This window comes from Protobothrops mucrosquamatus, unplaced genomic scaffold (assembly GCF_001527695.2).
Source record: "Protobothrops mucrosquamatus isolate PMUCROS unplaced genomic scaffold, P.Mucros_1.0 scaffold52, whole genome shotgun sequence".
In the NCBI taxonomy this organism is placed as follows: Eukaryota; Metazoa; Chordata; class Lepidosauria; order Squamata; family Viperidae; genus Protobothrops; species Protobothrops mucrosquamatus.
This window is the reverse complement of record NW_015386433.1, coordinates 539,829-557,391: the sequence shown is the minus strand read 5'-3', so window position 1 is coordinate 557,391 and position 17,563 is coordinate 539,829. Positions and strand designations below refer to the sequence as shown.

The 17,563-nt window shown below is 31.7% G+C and overlaps 1 protein-coding gene across 1 annotated transcript in view; it reads right to left on the bottom strand.

Annotated features, from left to right (window-relative positions):
- The window catches only part of PHF14 (PHD finger protein 14), a 132,012-nt gene that overhangs the window by 69,169 nt on the left and 45,280 nt on the right, over window positions 1-17,563 (bottom strand). The window contains exons 15-16 of the mRNA XM_029283308.1: window positions 7,526-7,576; window positions 7,283-7,404 (exon numbers count right to left, since the gene is read on the bottom strand). Of these exons, the coding sequence (XP_029139141.1) occupies window positions 7,283-7,404; window positions 7,526-7,576 (173 nt within the window). The remainder of the gene's footprint in view (window positions 1-7,282; window positions 7,405-7,525; window positions 7,577-17,563) is intronic.

The window sequence follows — 17,563 nt, the reverse complement described above, 5'->3', positions numbered from 1 at the left end:
CTTAAAAACTTCCAGTGTTGGAGCATTCACCGCTTCTGGAGGCAGGTTGTTCCACTGGTTAATTGTTCTCACTGTCAGGAAGTTTCTCCTTAGTTCTAGATTGCTTCTCTCCTTGATTAGTTTCCACCCGTTGCTTCTTGTCCTGCCTTCAGGCGCTTTGGAGAATAGCTTGACTCCCTCTTCTTTATGGCAACCCCTACCATGAAACATTTAGCTTCTCAAAGTGTCAAATCCAGAACCTATATTATGCAAAACCGCCTAGCTTTAGATTATTTGTTAGAAAAAGAAAGGGGGGTATGTGGGAAATTGGGTATGTGGGAAAATTAATTTGTCAAATTGTTGTCTCTTTTTGGATCATGGTTTCCAAAATTGCCAGGCCTGCAAGCCATTGTTGCGCTCATTGGTATGATCGCTTTAGGATGCTTAATTTTACCTTGTGTATTACCTATTTTTATTCGCACCATCTCAGGACCACTGATATTGTTACTTTTGGCATGTATAATTGGCCCCTGTATTTTTTCTCGCTTACAAAACTTTGTGCAAACTAAAATAGGTACCTTGGAAAATATGATACTGGAACGTCACCATTATCAATCAGTATCATCTGAAGAAGATATGGAGAAAACATCCCTCTATAAAACAGACTCTGATGATAAATCAGAAATTATTAATTCTATGCAATTATGTAGGTCAACACCCACCCTGGATGGGAGGGAGTCGGAGGACTACCAACCCACAAGGCAGGAAACCTACCTTTAAAAAACAAAAAGAGAGGAGACGTTGGAATTTTATAGTTCAGGCTTCTATAGCAAAACTAGGCCAGAGGCCAGCTTGCGTACTAGAGGCCTAGGACAGTAAATGAAGCAACAACATTCTCTGACAGAAAATAACGGTTAACAGGAAACTAGCTAAGCAACTGCCATAAGCAACGAGGCAAGTAGATGAGCAAATAAAACCACAATAGGCTTGCAATTGCTTTGCACTAACCACATCCTATAGAAAGCCCTAACCAATCATATGTTAAAGATGCTACATAGGACTTATTCTACCCTGCAACTAAATGTAACCAATTATGTATTGACACCTGTACTTCCTCATGTATGTACTGAATAAAGGGGTGACTCAGAGCACATTCTGGGTCCACTCACATCGAGGAGATTTCTGCGTGTCTCTTCCTTTTCTGGCTTGTCGTTGCTTGCTAGAATTCATGAGTGACCCACCCTAATGTGGCAAGGCTGAAAATGCCACAATACATGGAATGTGTAGTTTAATAAATTATATTTCTGTTTCATAAATTTAAGTTGGGTATCATTGAATAGATTCTAATTAATTCATTTCATATATCAATATATATTATACATGGGGCATCTGTAATTAATTTTAAACCTAGAAAGAATGAAAGAAGGAAGGGAGAAACATAGAATCTACTCTGCCCATTAGATAGCTTTATGTTCTGGGCAAGCATTTTTTATATATTTCCTGATGACTAGTTTATAAGAACAGACGGAAGCTACTTTGCTTCACTGACCTACAAAACCTGTGCAAGACAGAAAGACAGAAAGACCTCCACACAAAAAATAGGGAACCATGCAGATATAACTCCTCGAATTGTGTCATTCTCCAGGGATTCAGTATTGAAAACTCAACTGAAAGTAATGCTCAACGTAACAAAACACTACCAAAAAATATATTATTAAAGAGAGCACTCAATCTCAATCCTTACTACAGACTTATTCTATTATCCACTTGGAAGAAGTTTGCTTTAAGTTCAAACACACCACAGAATAAGACAATGTCTTTTGCTGGTGAAGATTTGTTCTCCAAGCTTGTGGGTTGGTTCCTGAACATTTTGTTACCAGGCACAGGTAACATCTTCAGCATCTTCAGAAACCAACCAACAAGCTCAGAAAACAAATCTTCACCCTCATCCTACACCCGAGATACAGATATTTGTCACTATTGCAAACAATGTCTTGCGTCCTTAAAGAAGGATGAACAAAGACTTACTGTACTGCAGTCAAGCACATTTGGAAGACTTATTCTACACTATGTTAAAAAATGGCTGTGACAGAAATCATTTCTTTTTTCAAAAGAAAAAATATAGCTATAGTGGAGAAATATTTTCAATCAAATGGGTCATTCAGATTGATATATCTTTAGAGGCAAAAACTGGTTTACTGTTGCTAATGGTTGTATTTATTTAATTGGTCACAAAAAGACAAAATGATTCTAAAAAAAAGAAGTTTGCATAATTACAGATGGATGCTCAAATTATGCTGTAGGCTTTAACTATAAAAAGATGTGTGTTTAACTTAATTTACTAAAATGATTGATGCCATAACAGGTAAAAGATGATGCCTTTTAAAAATATGGTAAGATAATTTAAAAAAAACAACCCTAAAAGACTGCCGGATAATAATTCAATGATTATACAAATTAGGAATTCTGTAGGCAGATTCAAAATGCCTGGCCACTCATTTCCTCTCTAGGCCAAGTTATGTTTCTTTTTTTAATAAGAAATAAGGAAAGTCAGCAAACAAAATGTCACCATTAAATCATTTGGCATCATTTTCTGTCAAAAATGTAATGGAAAAAGCACACATCATAGAAAAGGTTACTGCTCTTCCAGAACATCTTTTCACTTGGTTCAGGGCTCATTCCTTTCCACCACAATATAGACTCAACTGCTACTTGCTCTCTGCAGGCTTAATGTGGCAGATGAAGGATGATGGCATTTCCAGCAGACCACAGTGTAGTGATTTTAGTGGTTATCTGAGTGAAACTGATGCTATGATTTAGAATAACTGCTCTGTTTATGTGCAGTGGTAAAAGTCACTTACTACACAGTCTTGCAACGTCAATTCATTGCTTCTATTATATATTCCTTTAGCAGCTTCATTGCAGACACAACTTTCAGTGGAAATTAAAGAAATTGCCTACAATGCTTTCCAGCTCTGGAAAAAGAAAATATTTATAAATTTGGGACAAGAAATCAAAAATAAATGCTTCACAAGAATATTAATTTTGTTTTAGTTAAAATACTCATAATTGTGAACCACCATTATACCATAGTAGAATATTACAATTATACAACATTGTATAATTGGGAGACAGTAGTATTTGGAAATTTCATTTTCAAAATTCAATTCTTATATGACTTGCACTAAGAATTCATTTTGTTTAATTTATATTTAAATTGAACATTGCATAAAACACCATACTTCCCCTTTCCTTTTTAAATCATACAAAACTAAGGTTGACCACATCATTACTAAGAGTACAGTTAAATCTGCCTCTTCATATTACCTATCCTATCAATTTTGAGCTCTAACAATTTATTATTTATTTCATATTATGGGTATTTAAACCATATGTGCTTTTAATGTATTGCATTTATGATGATAAGCAAAATAATTCACTCTTACATGATGATTTGTTTATATAGCTCTGGCTATAATTATAATGATAAAAGAGTACTATACTAAATGGATAAAATTTCCAGATTCTATGAATACTCAAACATCTATCAATATAATCAATAGATTAAAAAAATTTCACGTTAACTTATTGACTTAACTTCATGCATATGAGATGGATGGCCTATAAATTTACTAAATAAACAAACACATAATAAATAAATGGACACGTACAATGAATAAAAATATAGTTTATTCCATCTTTTTATATATTTCAAATGTCATTCTCTCTTCCTCACATGAGGGTTAAAAAAATTCTAAAACAATTTTTCAAGTTAAAATATGCCAATATTATAATTTTGTTATTAGTTTACAGCAATTTTTATTTGCAAAAATAAATTGTATTCCATATCATTTAATTTCTGAAATGTGGAGGTCACAAACTCAAAATAAAATTTTATAGATACAAATTCTACAGATGGAAATTCTTATTGGGTTGTTTTTTTTTGAAGTTAATATACCTGACAAAATAAAATTAATCAAGCAAAAAGAAGGGAGAAATAAGTGGCAGGGCATGGCTCTCAGTGTTAATGTAATATTCCACATTTGATAATAATAATGAAAAAAGATTTCAAATACTAAAATGATTCATATGCATTTGCAGTAATTCTCACATGGCTATGAAAATAAATGATCTGTATTTTATAGAACAGTTATCTTAAACAAAACTATTCATTTAAAATATCTCTAACATTCTGATATTGTTCTGTACATTTTCATGTTTTTAAAAATAAATAAATAAATGAAAATTTCATAAAATTCGATGATGAGGATCTAAAGAATCATTTAACTATTTAAGTGAATGCAATGGCTCCCTGGATATGTTTCTCAAACAATAACCTATCTATCCTTGCTTCTCTACTTGGCAGCAATTCATTTTTGAAAATGAGAAATCTTAGAAAAAAGTAGTTTCCACACCTGGCAGATTCCAATATGATATGTACATATTTCTATGGGTCTATTTCCAAAGGCAGAGCAAACCCTGATGAATGAGGAAGACATGTTCCATTTCTCACACTTCCTTATAAATTAGGCATATATTGCTGGGTACCTTCCCATATAAACAAAATTTCTAGTAAATATATTGACCAACTATATAATTGGTGAAAGGTCGGTTTTCAAAGTTATAAAAAACTGAAATAACATTATGGAAATAAACAAATGGAAATTTATCCCATCATCAATTAAGAGAATCAGCTCCTTTCTGGTACATCCTAAAACGTTTAGGAAAAGAAATAGAAATATAAAGTCTCAATATGAAAATTGGTTCATTTGCTAGAATTGTTTGTACTATTACTCTTTCCTCTTAATAAATCTTGCTAAATAGAATTTTGTGAATTCATGCATAAAAAAGGTTACTTTCTTTTCAGGCAGCTATCAAGGGACTAACAATCATAATTGAAAAATAAATAAATTACAGAGCAGAGAGCATAACATAAGAGTTTGAATTTACAGCTGTTATCACACACTATTTTTTTAAAAAAAGGAATCAGCATTCAGATTATAAAAGTCATATACCAGCAATTTTAATAGCACTGTTAATTTTTCAAATCAACTAGGGAAGTGTAAAGCCCTGCAACTGATCATATACACTATCTTAACTAAAGCCTTCCCCTGAAGCAGAAGATTACTTCATTCTATATTTCTAGTCACTTTTCAAAGATGGAGCTAAAGATGTTCTATGATCCTTTAAAAAAAACCCAGCAGCATTTCTTTAACAAAAATAGTATCCTACTGATAATAAAATTGAAAACAGTCTTGACTACTGGACAAAAGAAATAAAATTTAATACTTGGAATCATATGCCAAAAATATTCCTGTAACGCCATACAATAAATAAATGTGTTTGCCTTAACTAGTAATGATGTTCAAAGGCCACTGGAAATTAAAATCTGTGAATGAAGTTGTTCACAGATAAAATAAAATCATGTATACCTTTTAAATAACTTGGGATAAAGGTCTTATCTCAAATAAAAAGCCAAAAAGATAAGCTAGATTTATATGTTGTACCAAAATTATCAATATAAAACAAGATGCAACATAAAACACTGGCAGGCAGCTATACCGGCATGAACACTGAAGCTTTAACATCTAAAAAGTGTATATAAAAGCAGTTACACACTAAACACAATTTGCAGTTATTACCACCTTACAGGTTTATAAAAATGTTTTTTCTTGTAAACCATGCTAAGACTCTTGCAGACAGTGCACAAAACAAGAATGGAATTTTCTAGAACCACACTGCTACTATCAAGGTAACTACAGTAAATTATCCCACAATAGAGCAGATATACACAGGAAATCATACTTTCAAAGAAAGGGCAAAAGGACAGTCATATAGTAGCAGCTCCTACTATTAACATGTTATGTGATGTGCAAGGCATTAAAAAAATAAAAAAAAATAGCTGGACCTTGTGTTACTTTCTAAAGGGCTTAAGAAAATGAAATTCAGAATATATTTTGTTGTCCACAAATATTCAGGTATCATATATGAGAAATTTTCCCTCTGAATACAATGTTTCATTCTTCCTAGTTTGTCCCCTGAACCATCAATATTCAACATGAGCATGGTTCCAACTTTGAAATTAATCATTCCTTATATTGAGGTAGATGTGAGGTGCTAAAAAATATCACAAGTAAAATGTCATTTTGAATTATTTGAAATGCTGAATTATCATAAACAACCCTGCAATGCCATTGGGCTTTATGTAGCTCATTGGAATTAATTTGTTCTTTATTCTCTTTTTCACACTTATTTGTTAGACACCAATAGCTTTAAGATTTTTTTTTATATATATTCCTTTGTTTATCAGTATCTAGAATATTACTAAATGTTTTATTTTTTAAAAAAACCTAATGAAATTAAAACTATTTATTTATATAATGATCTTACCCTAGGATTTTCAAAACATTGCACTATCCAATGAAGTAAAAAAATTGGGTTTGATTTATTTCAGTTCTCAACTAAAGCCATGTCTTGAATCATTCCATTTTTGAAACTGACAATAAGTTACATAATTAAAGTTGGAATTAAGAAGTATCAACTATAAATCATTAGTTGATCATTATATTTTTAATCTGAATCATGAAATCTATTTATAGATGAATGCAAATGGATTTTACAATTCTATAAAACTGGGGACAAAGTAATTGGAGGAACAAGTTTTAATTTTTATTTACTTTATTTACTATATATTCTGTCTTTATTATTTTTTTTGTAAATAACTCAAAGCAGTTTATACCTAATTCCTTCCTCTTCTGAATTTCCTCACAACAATGAACCTATGAGATCAGCTGTGCTGAGAAAAGTCACTGACTCAAAAGCACCCAGCCAGTTTTTCATGGCAAGAATAGGACTAGAACTCACAAACTCCTGTTTTCTAGTCTTGGAATAAAAATACTTCAGTTTGTGGACATCAGTATAACTTTTAGATAAGTGAAAACTAACTTCATACATAACTTGTGACAGAAAATAAAACAGATCCTGTATCACACAGATGACTGGCTTTTTATATTTTATGTCCTGTTAAAAGACATAGTAATTCACCCCGACAGAGAATTAATTCTATATCTGAAACTGACAGGTAAACATAGAGATCCATTACATTTAAATCCACAGAGAAAACCTGTGGCAAGTCAATTAGTGGATATAAGTGGATCAAATCATTGTTTCTGTGGTATGCATTCCCCTTAAGTCAACTGGCCTTATTCAGTACTTTAAGAGTTCATTCATTACAACCTTGATGAGAAAATGATGAAAGTGGAACTTTAATTTCCTTTGGAAAAGATTATAACATTAGTCCTACCTGACTAGATTTTCATTGTCTCCAGTTCCTTTACATGTAGCACATTCTGTTCTTAAGTCCTCAGATTTTGGCTTCTTTTGTACGACAGATTGTCTTTGTCTTCTTTCTCTTGGAATCCGTTCCTATTGGAAGGAGAAGCATCAAATCAAAACCAAGGAAAGGTTTTAGCATTAGCAACATTACTTCTTACTCTTGACATTTTTATCTAGTCAATAAAAATGAATAAAATTACAAGATTCCAACCTCAGGTTTTTCTTCCTCTGGAAGATAGCTTCGTTTTCGTCCTCTAGTTCTCTAAAAGTAAATAAAATTTAAAATTAATGCATTTCCAGCTGAAAAAAATCCAAACCAAAGTTTTTATTTGAATGTATAACTTATTTTTGTAAGTTCTGTATTCAAAGAAAGTCTTTGAAAAACAGTAACAGTAACAAAAGTCTTCAATGAAAACAAAAACATCCAATAGTACTGAAAATATTGAAGATTCAGGTTACATCTGGAAAAGTAAACCAGAAAAACAGAGAGGAAAGTTAAGATGCAGATAGCTATACAAAGTCTATGAAAAGGATTATTTGGTCCTAAAAGTTGACTGTATAGCAAGAGGACTTAGCTGAAAACCAGAAATGGGGAACAAAGAAAAGGAAATATCACAGATGCCTATAGCAAACTAATGCCAGAACACTGACATGTATAATGTCATATAAAAATCCCATTTTATATACTTGTGTGCTGGCCTCTGATACAAGTATGTATGTTATATATAATCAGAAACTGATAAAGGAGAATGCTGGTAGTCCAGGATTGAAATAAGGGGTCCTTGATGGACTTGGAAGCCTGGCACTCTGACAAATCAGCCATCAATAGACACATAGATGTAAACAACATCTACATACTGTGCAAAAAAGACAATAAGTCAAAAAGGGGGGGGGAAACAAAACACCTCCTGACTAGCAATCAACACCCAGATAAGCACAGATTAATACCAAGATTAACATCAGACCAACAATCAAGAAGTGATACCCCAATACCCCATCAAAAAACTGTCAATAGGAAATAGCCCAAACAAAAAACACCAAGACCACTCTCACCAACATCGAACATAAACTGAGAACAAACCCCACTCCCCACTAGCACTGCTGATATTATTTAGAGAGACATTTCTCATAATAAGAAATGTTTGTCATTTTTACCCCCCACCCCAATGTCTTCTGAAATGAAGCCCATGGGGAAAATACCACTGCCAGCATTGTACACTGAATTGGTTCTTCTGAAATATATAGAAGAAGCAACTTGTATCAAAGCAAAGACATTTTTGTGGAGATATCATTTTCGTATCTCATTCTAATAATCTATGTTTAGATGATTTTGGTAAATAAGTAGATAATTTTTCTTTTATATAAGAAAATGAATTTAAAATTTTAATGAAGCTGATACTGATCAATTCTTCACACAAAGTTGAAACTAAAAGTCTTTGTTATTTTCCACTCTGATATTTAGTCCTTTCTTAAAAGCACTATAAATGTAAATAATAAGGCAAATGCAGCTTGCATGTTGAAAAAAATGCAAATGGGAAACACTGACTTATAACAGGCTTACTACAGGCTCACTGAATGTTGTCAATCAGGATAATAATTTACAAATCATGTAGGCCAAAGCATCTCTGATAATATCTTTATCTCTGTATTTTAAACTGAGCTAATCAAACAGTGCACAACCCTTCTGGAGTATGGTTATTTCATTGTAATAGTCCAAGTGTTGTTTGGGACATTATGCTATGTCAAAATATTTGGATTTCTAATAGTAAACCTACTTAGACAATAATAAATCTACTTAGACATCATCAATTCTAGGATACCAGCTTGCATATAGAGTGGCTGTATGGTGAATGCTCAAGAAACACATTTTATGCTTCAAAAACAAAGTAGTACAGATATTCTTCCTACTGATGTCAAACATTTTCCAGAATATTCCTTCTCTTCTGAACAATGGGCACAAAAGCCATGTATTCAAAAATAAACACTATACTGCTACAGTTTGCTGTAGGACCCTCCTCACTAGAATGCACAGCAGCCAACCAACAAGAGATATTACATCCCAGAAATTTCAACAGCCCGTGATCCCATAATTCTGCCTAAGTATGCTTTATACAAAAAAAGTGCAACTACTGAAAAAGGCCAGTTGATGGCAATCTATATACATACATCCCAATCAAGAACTCCAACTTCCATCAAAATGTAATAATAATTTTTAAAAAGCACAGCTGATGAATTTAGCTTAATATACAGACCTTTCAAACTAATATTAGAACAATGATCCTCCTTCAAAACAATAATCACAAAATGATAATCACAGCTTACTAGAGTGGTTCTATAGAGCTACTATCAGTTAAATGAACTGCTTGTATAGAGTTTCTCTACTGCACTACAATGTATTAGCAAGTGGACTTTACCTTCTCTACTCATAAGAAAAAAACATTAATTTAAAAAATATTACAGATGAATACCAATGTATGAATGTATACACACATACAGACTATTTTTAAAGAAAGTACTTATTTCTTTGGATCTATATCAATGTGTTGTTTTACATGTAATTCACTTATGAAATGTTTAAAATATTTGAAAAAAGAAATTATGAATTTCTCTTAGTTGAATATAATCCATAACTAACTAACACCGAAATACAAAGGGGAAACTGGTTATTGACTTTACTCTTGAAAATTTGATTAGAGTTAAGTACAAAAAGAGACTATAAACTTGGGGAATTTCAATTGTTCAGTACAATGGGGCAATTAAACCAACCCATTTTGTCAAATTATAAAGTGCTAAATTAATATGAGATGAAATGCCTGAACATGCTGGTGCCAATAGCTACTGGCAGACAGTCCTAAAGCTAAAGTACTAATGATATAACAACATTTACAGACATATGGAAATATTGCAAATTTTCTGTTTGTTTCTATGAAACAAGCAGGCATGGAAAACAAATAGTAGATTCAAGCATTCCATTGTGAAAATTTGCAACATATTTCTGCAAAGGGCAATACCATCTGCTTCCATTGGCTAGTATCATAGAGCAGATGGAATTATTTTCACACCAGAAGAGGCAACTCTTTCTGTACTGCCAGCTGATGGTACCATCTAATTAGGTACTTTACATTTACAACTCCAGGAAAAGAAACCAACTAAAACATAACAAAAAGGCTTAGGGAACCACAGCATCCTTTAAGTTTGTAGATTAAGTAATGTCACATTCAGATCTTTTCTTTTTCAGATAAATGAGCAATCATGTTATATGATAATATTAATTGTAAAAAAATACTGTGTAAGTAAATATTTGTATTATAAAAAGCATGAATAAATATTATAATCACTTGCAATAAATCTATTGTTTATTCTATTTTAAAGATAATACAACAACATTGGATGTTCATTATGATAATTTAGGAATATTATCCTGTACAAAGCTTTTGTCATTTCAGTTACAAGTGTTTTTGATCAGGCTGGCTTAGCTAGCCTTTCTGGAACCTATTTGCACATCATTATCCATTAGGGGTTTCTAGTGTTAATATGATCCAAATCATTAACCACTGTTCAGTACATATTCCAAATCAGTTAAAACATATGAGCTATAAATGTGCTCTCAAGCAATAAAGTGCTTTCTATATAAAATTAATACAATCAAAGCAATCTATTTCCAAGCGCACTAGCTCTGAAAATGTAAGAGGGTAATATGAGAAAACTCAACAACAACATGCAGCCACCAACATGGCTACCTGAAACAACATAATTCCTTTAGTTTGAAACTTAAGTTGTATTTTTTTTATTGATATTTTTAAAGAAATGCAAAAACAATGAATATTTTGCTATAGCTTCAAGATTTTTTTTTTAATTCTGCAATCTTTTTAATGTATGCTGATATGGTTAAGATATTGAATCTGGGCTGGGAAGACCTAGGACTCAAGCCATGTAAGCTTATTACATGACAGTGGACAATTACTCTAACTCAGTCCTATTAATTTCATAGGGATAGTGTCATAGGGGAAAAAAATGAAGATAGGAATCTCTGAATATTATCTTGAGCTCCTGGGGAAAAGTGAGATACAAATCTAGCAACTTTATAAATAAAACATAAATACAGTATCAGTTTCTATGGTTATTTATTTTACCTTTGTTTATTCTTTATTTATTTATATTTCTCTTTTATAACATATAAAATAAGAAAGATAGCATCAGATATTTCCATAGGAGGTACCTGTTGATTGGTCTACAATTCTCATTTTGAGGCTATTGCTGCATTTTAGGTAATAGTCTAGATTAATGGAAAAAGCAACAACATATTGGGATTTGAAAATTAAAGTTGAAATACTTTGGAAGAAAAAGTAACTACAATGAGTGTAGTATGACTCTTAGTGTTATATTAAAAGGGTTGTCCCAAAATAATTTGAAGCTTTAATTTTATTGGATTTATTGGATTGACTCTGCTTAGAATTTCCTATGTACCACAATACTGCCTCTTCTTGAAATACAAATCACTGAAAAATACCAAGACTACAGGCTGTGATTTTAATGGATGAAAATGAAAAATAACTAAGCTGATAGTTCAGTAGTAAAACACATGCTTGTACAGGTAGTCCTTGATTTACAGTTACAACTTAGCCAAATTTTCTGTTGCAAAATTTGTTAAGTGAATTTTGCCCATTTTATGAACTTTCTTGCCATAGTTGTTAAGTGAATCACTGCACTTATTAAGTTTTAACATGGTTATTAAGTTAATTTGGCTTCCCCACTGACTTTACTTGTCACATGACCCCTGGATCCTGCACCTATCATAAATATGAACCAAGCATCTCAATTTTGATCACATCATCATGGGATGCTACAATGGTTGTGTGAAAAACAATAATGTCACTTTTTTTTAGTGCTGTTGTAATTTTGAATGGTCATTAAATGAACTGTTGTGAGGACTACCTGTATGCAGGTGATATTGGTTTCTATCCTGTTATTTGAAATAAAAGATTCAGGTAGCAAGGAATAGAAAACTTTTGACAAAGTTATATACTTTCTGATAGTTAAATCTGTTAGATAGATAAATTCTTTAAAATTGTTTATAGCTTCTTCTGTAGGATTGTTTTACCTCATTTTTTTCCTTCTTGCACTTGAATTTCCTCCCCTCCCTCACTTCAAATTAGTATTGATTGCTGAAAATTCCCTGGGCAAGTCCCTGCATTTTAATTTGCAAGATTTTGAATGGGTTCCCACTGTTTTGTTCCTTGGGCTGAAATAATGTGACTGGCTCAAACATCCAGCTGTACCAAGGTGAGACTAGAACTTGCAGTCTCCTGGTTTCTAGCCTGATGCCCTAACTACTACACTAAGCAGGCTCATTTGACAAATCAACAAAGAACACTTGCCCTGATTCAACAATATAAGGCTGAATAGCAATGGAAACTATATTTTAAAGCTAGCTTATTGGTTTAAAAACCGAACATTTCAAAGCAGTTTATGTTTGTTATTGTTTTAGAAAATTTTGTATTTATTTGATCATTTAATTTTTTTTTAAAAATAGCCCTAATGACAATTGAACTGTACAGGATTTGATTCTAAGTTAATTGCTGTATTAGCAAATCATAACTATCCTGAAAATATTTTCATGCTAATTAAATATACTTTTTCTTGGGGAAATATATTGGAATTTTTCTAAAAGATAACTTGTGAACAACTGAATATGGATCCTAAAACTGGCCAAAAATCTATTGAAAACACAATTATATGTGTAGAGAGAAAAAATGTGAAATCACAGTTGCTAGTTCTTTAGCTGGTGGTGGCCTTCATACACACTGAGTTTTTTCCAAGAACCTTGGGATGTCATAATCTATCAGCACAGTACATGTGAGGATCCAAGCAGTGTGGCTTTTTGTAATTGACAGATGGAAATGTTGTTAATGCATAAATTTTCTAAGTGCTGTCTGCCTATAACCACTGGGATTACTGTGGCCAATTTATGCCATAGTCTTTCAAATCTGATTTTCAGATCTTCATACTTTGTGACCGTCTCCAATTCTTTCTCTTCTATTTGACTATCCCCTGGTATTGCCACATCAATTACCTATACTTCCTTTTTTTCAACCACAGTTAAATATGGCATAATATGAACCAAGATTTTATCACTTTCTATTATGAAATCCCACAATATTTTAACATTACTATTAATTCTAAAGAATCCAAAAGCTTACAATTGAATGGATGTTTTTAAATTAAACATTTGTATTTCAATGAGTTAAGATAATTCTGTTAATATAATACTGTGAAATTATAATTGTTTTCAAAATATTATGGTATTAGAGGTAGACTTCACTTACCAACTGCTTTGTTCAGCAACCATTTGAACTTACGAAGGTGCTAAAAAAGTTTCTTTCGATTTATATTCCCCATTATGTGCATGCTTATTCTCTTGCAATTCATTCCTCTCCAAAGGATGTAAATACAAACACTGTATCCCTTCTTTCTAATTATCCCAGTGCCTGGGTGAGTATTCAAAAGGGTGAGTGAATGTGTGTGTGTGTGGGGGGGGAGTAAGAAGCTGAAGAAAAATCATTAGGAAGCAAACAAAAGCCAAAGGTGTGAAACTGAGACGTGTTAGTTATAGGCAACCCTTTGGAGTCAAGGTCAGCATTTCAAAGGGTGGGGCAACGGGGAAAAGAAAAGCATAGTTGTAGTCACATGATTTCCCATTTAGCCATTGCATTGCTTAAGGCCATAACTGCAGATTCCAATTGAGGACTAACTGTTTTTGTGTTATTCTTTGCTATAATTTTACCTTCATTTCATTATTTATTGTTATTTTAGCACCTACACAGAAGTGAGGTATAAATTTAATAGAGAATATTCAAAATATTGACCACATTCTAAAACATTAATCTGCTTTTCAAATACAAAGATGCACTAGCATATGCTACATATAAATAAAATATATTTTCTTCAGAGTTTATATTGTTACTTTTTAAGAATTATAATTTGATGCATGATTTATTATAAAATACCCAATGTTTATTATTTGAAATATAATATTAGGCTGCCATTATACTTTCAATTTTGAATAATCCCTCCTCTTAATTTCATGAAGAAATTTTAAAAAAACATGACTTAAAAATGAATATTGTGGAATAACAGTCCCCAATAATCACTTCATAAAATCTTTCTTTGAGCAGAAAAAAGAAAATTGCAAAGTCATGCCTACAACCTATCTGGAAAAGTACTGTATAATTTACTAAGAAATCTAGTAGAGTCAACCAATTCTTTCTTCTTCCCAGGTAAAGGTTTTACTCTCCTAACTAAAGTATTTCAATAGAGATGTTCAATTCCTTTGAGAGAGACGCTTTGTAAGAGATGTGACTCACAAAAAGTGCTTCAAAGTGCACAGAGAAACATGAATATATAGTCTCAGATTGCAACTCTTTAAAAACTGTGTTTTATAAAGCAACTTTTTTTAAAAAAAAATCTGAAAATATCTACAATCCAATTAAATATTAGGTCTGTGCATACTTTAAAAAATGATTTGAAAAAATATTTTGGAATGCACATAAATATGACCACACCAATTCATTTTATTAAAGCAGGCATGTCTTTATTGTGACTTCTTTCTTTCTGTATTCATGCAAAATCTGAAAAAAGATAACTGCTTTAAAGAATATACTCCAAAGTACATGTAATACAAAGTACAGTACAAATTATTTTTGACATATGCACATCAATAGCCAGTTAGATATTTGTCTGTATAACACATATATAGTAGTTGTACCTATTTACTTCTAATTTATATCAATGATTCAATTGGAAATGACTTATCTTGCTAAAAGACATTTGCCTGATTTTTTCCCACTATTTACATTTTAGCCATAGAGCCATACTTTCAGAACCTGTACTTCTATATTTATTTTTAATTAAAGCCAGATGTAATTAATTCAAACATCATGAAAACCTTAACCATCTGTAAATTAGTGAACACCCAATTTTGTAAAAAGTATTTTACGGTAACTTTTAATTTTTTCTGAACCTGTGATTATATCTGTCATTGAAGTATACTATAACTACAGATAAAATTTAATGGTTGTACTTTTTCCTATTTTAAATAAACTTTAAATGAAATATAATATCTAATAAAACATACAAGATTTAGGCAAATTCTTCAGACATAAGCAATTATTGTTAAAAGATGTAAATAATTCAAAAACATTATTTAGTAATGAGCAAAATAAGTGATTCATTGCAGAGCAATTCTGTATGTCTAAATTATATATAATTTTGTTTAATATTTTTTTATGTTGTAAGCATGGGTCTCAGAAAAAGGATTGGAAAAGATAACTTGGACCTCAATATCTTGAGTAGGATCACTGAGTGTTTCAGTTTAGGTACTCATCCACAGTTTTCTCAAATATATGTAAGACATTATAAATGCAAAACCAAGAAGCAACTACAAATCTGTAGAATTTATCTTGGATTAGTTCTCCTACACTATATCTCCTGTCATGCTATTAATACGAATGCATTCATACAGACAACCCACAAATCACACCTATGCTTTTAAATCTCTGCAGCAATATGCTGCATACCCTTTCTCCGCTTTATCTGTGTTCTATCTGTAGTGACCTCTATATGGGAGTAGAAAAAGAATGCTCTATTTGAAATCACAGTAGAGAAAACAAATAATTTGTTTCTTATCTTTGAATTTTTATTTCCTTCTCCAATGCTAGGTGGGAGAAAAGTTTCCTTTGCTACAGAAGTAAACATGAAGTGAAATATGTCTGTGAATGAGAGATGGATATATACATGTGAGAAAGCCATAAAACAGTTGTTTATTTGCAATTTTATGTGATCTGCAAATAGGTTAGGATAATAAACCAGTCTGAAACCATGATTTCTTGTTGATACCCTAATTGTAATTGTGCCTTAGTATATGCACAAATGTAAATCAGAGTTGTTTGATGATTTTATGAGAGTTCTTGTGATTTTATGTTTTATATATTATGTCAGACCTCTGATGAATCCACAAGAAACTAGACGCAATTACAAATTAAAGGAAAATAAACTTTATAACTGGTTTTGGTTTGGTTTTGCCTTAGTAACCCATGGTTAAAAAAAGCCAAGTATAAATAATATGTGAACGTAGCTAATTTTAATGTGTCTGTACATCTCATCCACAAGCATCATCTCTTATTACATATTTTTATACAATAGACGTATATCAAAGTGGAACACAATAATAAAGCAACACTTAGACCATACAATCCATAGAATAAGTCTTTGTTTGCAAATTCTCCATACCTTAACTGTTCTTCTTTAGAACATATAGGTCTAGAAGATAAAAGGGATGCCAATGAAAGTTATATTTGGCTTGAATTCAAGCTAATATATTTGGTAGCACATGGCAGAATCAGTACTGTAATTCAGTAACCAGGAGTAATACACATAATATGATCTATGAATAATGTATGGACCCAAACAAGGTTTTATATTTCGCATTCTGGCAAGACACTTATTAACCAGATTGCAATAATTCTAGGCAAACTGCAGTTGAACCGTACCTCAGACCAATAACAGTTCTTGGGATAATATGTATTATGAAACCTGGGCAAAATTAATTCTTTGAGTTTTTAAACAGAAGCCAGGAAAAATAAAATACAAAGTGCTTATTTCTTGAACAATATTCCCTATTTTTAAACTGTAATACAAAATGTTACTATACATTAATGAAGGCAATATAAGATAGTATTATACATAGAACATTTTCTATAAAAAAGCACTTAATCACCCACAGCAGGCCACAGACTACACAAAGAAAGTTAATCTTGTCAAGGCAGCAAACCTCAGAAATATCCCAGAATGAGGGATTTAAGTGACTTGAGTTTATTGTCTAACTTTGACAAGGAAATAAAGCAAGACCTCATTAAAAATAGGTTACAGCATATAAAATATGTTGCTCTGATGCAAATTTACTGGATAAATATAAAAATTCCTTCTATATTGGTTTTATATATTTATTAAATATATTTCATTTAAAGTTTATTTAAAATAACAAAAAAGTACAATCATTAAATGTTGTTTATCTGCAGTTATGGTGTAGTATCAAGCAATTCAGCATCACAGAAAGACAACTGTTTGCTCCCCAAATCGCATAGATCAAGCAAAATATGTTCATATTAGTAAATAAGTGAGGAAGAATCATCTCATAAACACATCCACTATTCTGAAATGATTTCATTCACTAGCCAAGGTATATAAGCGC